Here is a 7,106-nt window from a genome sequence, read left to right as displayed (position 1 = left end):
TTTTGGCTGCCAGACCTGGAAGCCTATGGAATGGCCCTGTTGGAAAGGGGATGGGCAGTGCTGACATCCACATCTGGAGTGGAAGAAGCACAAATCAGTGACAGGTCTGCACAATTTTCTGAATGCGAATACCACCAAGAGTAAAACAGACAGTTCGGCCTGGAGGACAAAATGCTGTGTGTAACTCAAATGAAAAGTCCATGATAATTGAGCCAATTTGAATTTAAAATAAAAAGTTCGGCTCAGCTATGTGGGTTTGGGAAGTGGCTACTTCATCTTCTAAATGAAAAATGTTCATCTGGCCTTTTTTCTTTCTTTCTTTTTTATTATACTTTAAGTTCTAGGGTACATGTGCACAATGTGCAGGTTTGTTACGTATGTATACACGTGCCATGTTGGTGTGCTGCACCCATTAACTTGTCATTTACATTAGGTATATCTCCTGATGCTATCCCTCCCCCCTCCCCCCACCCCATGACAGGCCCCAGTGTGTGACGTTCCCCATCCTGTGTCCAAGTGTTCTCATTGTTCAATTCCCACCTATGCAGTGTTTGGTTTTCTGTCCTTGCGACAGTTTGCTCAGAATGATGGTTTCCAGCTTCATCCATGTCCCTACAAAAGACATGAAGTCATCCTTTTTTATGGCTGCATAGTATTCTACGGTGTATATGTGCCACATTTTCTTAATCCAGTGTATCACTGATAGACATTTGGGTTGGTCCTAAGTCTTTGCTATGTGAATAGTGCCACAATAAACATACGTGTGCATGTGTCTTTATAGCAGCAAGATTTATAATACTTTGGGTATATACCCAGTAATGGGATGGCTGGTTCAAATGGTATTTCTAGTTCTAGATCCTTGAGGAATCGCCACACTGTCTTCCACAATGGTTGAACTAGTTTACAGTCCCACCAACAGTGTAAAAGTGTTCCTATTTCTCCACATGCTCTCCAGCACCTGTTGTTTCCTGACTTTTTAATGATCGTCATTCTAACTGGTGTGAGATGGTATCTCATTGCGGTTTTGATTTGTATTTCTCTGGTGGCCATCTGGCCTTTTTTCTTTGGTAAGGCTGTGCCTTCATGGTGTTCAAAAATGGTTTCGCTACATCTACAAAGTGAGGCTTAATAAAAAGAGTTTTGAAAGAGATGGTCTATGTCTCTCCTATGCAAGCTCTGTATCGAAACTAGAGTAACTTATTTAGAGAACACTTTATCACACACACAGTGTTCTCATATAGAGACAGTCCCCAACTTATGATGGTTCAACTTTATGATTTTCCAACTTGAATCAGTGTATTACATGCATTTCAACCTACAATATTTTCAACTTACAATGTGTTTATCAGGATGTTGTTGCTCTATCACAAATTGAGAAGCATCTGTGATCTCACTTAATGCTCATGAACACCCTATGATCCAGAAGACACATAAGGGATATAGTCACCTTTTTGTGTTTCAGAGAAGTAAGGGTGAATACTCATCCAGGCTATGGAACAATGTATCATTTAAATATCACAAGTGCCCTGTGGGGAGGGCAACTTTACCTGCATTTAACATGAGTAAGCTAAACAGAGAGAGTACGCTGGTTTGTCTAAAGCCATGCACTCAGCAGAGCAAGGATTTCAACCTAAGTCATGAGGTTATTGAGTGGTGGCTAAGACCAGAACCCAAGCCTTTTCTGAATCTCTTGTGAAAATGACCTTATTGCTCATTTTCTCTATCTATCCCAAAGAGGATTGCCCAGGTGAAATTAGTTTTAAGTGAACTTCATGATGATCCCTGAAATGCAATGAAAATTCCAGGGATAACCTAAATGGTATGACAGGTAGGGGAGAGGTTCCAATCCATCTTTTATTCTAACATGCTGAGAGTTTTATACACACACAGTGTTCTCAAGTAACAGGGGGCTTAGCCACATCGACTCCTTTCTCCATTGCCTCCTGCTATGTATTAATAAAAGATGGGCCACTGCTGGCCTCAATTTACTGTTAGCCAATTGTTACTCGTAACAATCAAGTGGCAAACAGTCAAGAAGAAAGAGCACTGGGCTTGAGAATCCTGGGAAAACTCAGGTTAGAATCTTAGGATCAGGTCTAGAGCTTTAAGAAATACTCATTTTCCTTCCCCATCTTAATAGATGAGAAAGGCAAGGGCAAGAGAGGACGCAAGTATTGTCAAGGGCTTAGGAATGGCTTTGGACTCAGAATGGGCTAGTTCTGACTTTGGCCAACTCACTGAACCTCCCTGAGGTGCAGTGTCCACGTTTGTTGAATGGCGATAACATGTAATTTACAGGGCTGTTGTTCAAGGATTAAATGAGATAATAGATGGACAGCGCCTAGCAGAAGCAAGCGCCCAGAAGCTGGTGGGTGTTGTTATACAGCTGGACTGAAACCCACGTCTCTAGACTCCTGCCTTCTTGCCTCAGGAGAGGCACCACCGCAAGTACCTGCAGAAGCCTATCAAGCGCTGCAGCGGCCTCATGGGCCTGAGCTGGAGTTTGAGGACCAGCCATCTCTTCCTCACCCCTTGCGGTTAGAGGAGTCAAGAGAAACGCCGCGGGGCAAAGGGAAACGAAGGGGTTAAGGCGTTGAGCTTCAGAAAACTCAGAGCTTCAGAAAGCTCAGAAAACTAAAGCGACCCCCCACTCCTCCAAGCCAGGCTAAGTAAGCCCCTCCCCTCCACCACCGGGGCGGTCGCCGCCCGCTCCCTCCCTCCGCCCCTTGCTTACAAGACCTAATGAGCTCCCCCGGGAGGCAGCGCAGCCAGCCAGGCCCGGAGCTAGTAGGCTGCGCCGCGCGCGCCGCGCCGGGGCGGGAGCTGGGCCTGGGCGGCGGGCAGGAGCTGGCGGGGGCGCACGGGCAGCGCTGCGGACAGCCCGGGAGCCGCGGCGATGGCGGTGCAGGCGGCGCTTCTCAGCACGCACCCTTTCGTGCCCTTCGGCTTCGGGGGCTCCCCGGACGGGCTAGGGGGCGCCTTCGGAGCCGTGGACAAGGGCTGCTGTTTCGAGGACGATGAGACCGGGGCTCCGGCGGGTGCGCTGCTGTCGGGAGCCGAAGGAGGGGACGTGCGCGAGGCCACCCGCGATCTACTCAGCTTCATTGACTCGGCGTCCAGCAACATCAAGCTGGCGCTGGACAAGCCGGGCAAGTCGAAGCGGAAGGTGAACCACCGCAAGTACCTGCAGAAGCAGATCAAGCGCTGCAGCGGCCTCATGGGCGCCGCGCCCCCCGGCCCGCCCTCCCCGAGCGCCGCCGACACGCCAGCCAAACGGCCGCTGGCCGCCCCTAGCGCCCCGACAGTCGCGGCCCCGGCCCACGGCAAGGCTGCCCCCCGGCGGGAGGCGTCGCAGGCCGCCGCGGCCGCCAGCTTGCAAAGCCGAAGTCTGGCCGCGCTCTTCGACTCGCTGCGCCACGTCCCCGGGGGTGCCGAGCCGGCGGGGGGTGAGGTGGCTGCGCCGGCGGCCGGGCTAGGAGGTGCGGGCACTGGGGGCGCCGGAGGGGACGTGGCAGGCCCCGCGGGGGCCACGGCGATCCCAGGGGCCAGGAAGGTCCCGCTGCGGGCACGCAATCTGCCTCCGTCCTTCTTCACGGAGCCGTCCCGGGCAGGCGGCGGCGGGTGTGGCCCGTCGGGGCCGGACGTGAGCTTGGGCGACCTGGAGAAGGGCGCGGAGGCCGTGGAGTTCTTTGAGCTGCTGGGGCCCGACTACGGCGCCGGCACGGAGGCGGCAGTCTTGCTTGCCGCCGAGCCTCTCGACGTGTTCCCCGCCGGAGCCTCCGTACTGCGGGGACCCCCGGAGCTGGAGCCCGGCCTCTTTGAGCCGCCGCCGGCAGTGGTGGGAAACCTACTGTACCCCGAGCCCTGGAGCGTCCCGGGCTGCCCTCCGACCAAAAAGTCCCCCCTGACTGCCCCCCGCGGCGGCTTGACCTTGAACGAGCCCTTGCGCCCCCTGTACCCCGCCGCTGCGGATTCTCCCGGCGGGGAGGACGGGCCGGGCCATTTGGCCTCTTTCGCCCCCTTCTTTCCAGACTGCGCCCTGCCCCCGCCGCCGCCGCCCCATCAGGTGTCCTACGATTACAGCGCGGGCTACAGCCGCACCGCCTATTCCAGCCTTTGGAGATCCGACGGGGTTTGGGAAGGGGCGCCGGGGGAGGAGGGGGCGCACCGGGACTGACTTCGAGGCACGCTTCCCTTCATTAGAGACGGCTGTGGAGAGCGCCGCGCCTCCGTGGGTTTCTCCTAAATCTAAAGAACGATGGGAAAATGCACGTGGAGATGAAACCGGATTTTTAAAAATTCAATTAATAAAAGCAACTTCAGAAAAAAGAGATGAAGACGAGTTGGGGATTGTTTAATCACAACCTCAAGTGTTAAAACAAAAACAAACAAACACGTTAGTAGGTTCTTACTGGACCAGAGGAGTCAAGAAACCAAGACGGTTTGGGGTATGGGGTGGGGACGGCAAAAGGGGTAAGAGCTGGCTTCTGTAGCCACCTGTCCCTTCTATTTTTCAGCGAAGGTCAGTGTATTTAGTGTAATTACCCCTTCTAAACAGTGTCCTAGTCCCTCCCTTCCCTCTCCTTGAGTGCATTTTGAATTAAAGCCTATATTGAAAAGAATGGAGGTGAGACTTACTGATTTGGGTGTTTTCTTACAGGACGGTTTTCCGTCTGGTCGCTTAGGTTTGTTAGGTGAGCCTGTGGCTGAGGGAGGAGGCCGGTGGTCCATTGCTGACCTCCTGTGCTGGTCCTTGGGTAGGGTTCTCTTCTGTCACCGTTTAACTCTTTTTTCTGCCCGCTTCCTGCTTCCATCTCCTTCCATCCTTATCACAGTCCCAGTGCTTACTTTCCTTCTTTCTTTGCCTGGCCTCTCATTATTCTATTTCTTTTGGCCGGCTTTTCTTGCACATCTCTTTTGTAGGAGACTTAAATTTGGCAAACCTGGGTTCCATTTCTCTCCTGTCTTTTCCCCATTTTCCAGCCACTTTGGGAGGGAGAGAGTGGGCAAACTGTAACCTCTTTGTATCAAGTTTCCTGATCTGAGAGGGTGAAGACGGTAATGTTCTTCTACTCACTTCACAACTGGTTGGGTAGCTCAGAGGGAAATAAGTAAAATGTCTTGAGGCTGTGGCAGTGCTTGATTGGTTCTGCTGTGTATATATAAATGGTTTCTACACACGGAAACAGAGTTGTGAGTCCCATGCCTTTTTTGGCGGGGGGCTATCTACTTGCCTGGTGATTGCCCTTTCCCTTACACTGTACATTCTCTTTACCATTCCTCCTTCTCTCCTTCCACAGCTCCCCCTCCACCTCTGTTGGTTTCTGCCTCCCTGTGTTTCCTCAGTCCTTATACCCACACCCTCCCCATGGAAGGGCATAAAGAAAGGTGTGAAGTTTCCAAAGGAGTTTCTGTTCCCTGAATAGCAGGTCTGATGAATGGAATCTGAAGGGGCTCTGCAGGGAGGAGTATGATCTGTTGTCCGAGGGAGATTTGGGGAAAAAGAAATATTTTTACCAGCCATGAATGTGGCAGAGAGGACACATGGCACCATCAGGATGGTTAAGGGGCAGGGGAGGAAAGACTGGTGGGAAGTGAGCAGCTGGAGGGAAAAGAGGAGCCCTTGGTGCTGCAGAACTGCGGGGAGAAAGGCATGAAGAGAGCAACGCCCAGAACATCTGAGCGAGAGGCTGCCTTCTGATGATGCTGCAAAGGAGAGCTGCTTGGCTTCAAGGCACCCAGGATTGATTGCAGGAATATCTGGATGTGAGTTAGTTGAAAACCGAGTGTTACCGCAAGAGGTGTAAAAATCCAGATTCATGTTTGCACACATCAAAAGTATTGTGATATTTTCATAAAAGAATTTCTGGAAAAAATGAGTATTAACCAATGGTAGATGCAACTTTAAATGCTATCAGTAAGTCATTTTCTTCTGAATAAAGCCTTTCCTAAGAAAGCACCACGGGAAATAGAACAACGAGTACTGTTAATGATGAAAAGAACTTTTGCAACTCCAGAAAGCTAATGTCTATTGAATTTCTTCCAAAGTGGTTAAAGGTGATTAATTCCATTGTGCTAACAGAATATTACTTAATAACGATTTAATTTGTCTAAACTGTTGTGAATACAATCCAGGATACACTTGCACGGTAGGAAAACATTAATAACCCTGTGACTGTTACTAAGACTATAGTGTCATTGTAATGTTTCTTAATTCTCCTCTCCTTTCTTACCTAGTGTAGTAAAACGGGTTATCTCTCTCCTACTGTTTTGCTTGCTATACCTTTAATTAATAATAATATCAACATTGTCTGTTTCCGCATCCCAGGCATTTAAGCTAACTCACTGAGCCTCTTAATATTGCCATGATGTAGGTGCTTGATACTGTTTGGCTCTGTGTCCCTAGCCAAATATCATCTCTAATTGTAATCCCCACATGTCGAGGGAGGTCCTGGTGGAAGGTGATTGGATCATGGGGGTGGTTTCTTCCATGCTGTTCTTGTGATAGTGAGGGAGTTCTCATGAGATCTGATGGTTATAAAGTGTGGCACTTCCTTGCTATCTCTCTCTCCTGCCACCATGTAAGACGTGCCTTCCTGCTGCTTCACCTTCTGCCATGATTGTAAGTTTCATGAGGCCTCCCAGCCATGTGGAACTGTGAGTCAATTAAACCTCTTTCATTTATAAATTACCCAGTCTCAGGTAGTATCTTTATAGCAGTGTGAGAACAGACTAATACAGTACTGTCATTACCCCTATTTGAAAACTGAGGCTCAGGTAAGATAAATAGCTTGTCAACAGCAAGTGGTGGATCCAAGATCCAAATATACAAGTGTCCTAATACCAAGACCTGCCTGTTACTTGCCAGGCTCTCCTGTGCTTTGTACATGTGTGTGGTTTCCAGTTCCCTGTATTACGGTACTAGCAGGTTTTTTCAACTTCAGCACTATTGACATTTTGGGTGTCATAATTCTTTGCTGTGGGAGCTATCCTGTGCATTGTAGAGTGTTTAGCAGCATCCCTGGCCTCTACCCATTCGAAGCCAGTAGCACTGCCTTAGTTGTGACAATATAAAAATATCCCCATTACCTCATGTCTCCCTGGGA

At 50.0% G+C, this 7,106-nt stretch overlaps 1 protein-coding gene across 1 annotated transcript; it reads left to right on the top strand.

Annotated features, from left to right (window-relative positions):
• Nucleotides 1-333: 333 nt before the first annotated feature.
• FAM181B (family with sequence similarity 181 member B) lies at nucleotides 334-6,691 on the top strand. Its single transcript, XM_034933454.4, has one exon. The coding sequence runs from the start codon at nucleotides 2,897-2,899 to the stop codon at nucleotides 4,175-4,177; it is 1,281 nt and encodes a 426-aa protein (XP_034789345.3). The 5' UTR covers nucleotides 334-2,896; the 3' UTR covers nucleotides 4,178-6,691.
• The last annotated feature ends 415 nt before the right edge of the window (nucleotides 6,692-7,106 follow it).

This window comes from Pan paniscus, chromosome 9 (assembly GCF_029289425.2).
Source record: "Pan paniscus chromosome 9, NHGRI_mPanPan1-v2.0_pri, whole genome shotgun sequence".
NCBI lineage: Eukaryota > Metazoa > Chordata > Mammalia > Primates > Hominidae > Pan > Pan paniscus.
This window is presented reverse-complemented; position numbering and strand designations above follow the sequence as displayed.

What these genes read in the sequence shown, in the direction of transcription:
- FAM181B (XM_034933454.4), top strand. Translation starts at nt 2,897, where the DNA reads ATGGCGGTGCAGGCGGCGCTTCTCAGCACGCACCCTTTCGTGCCCTTC.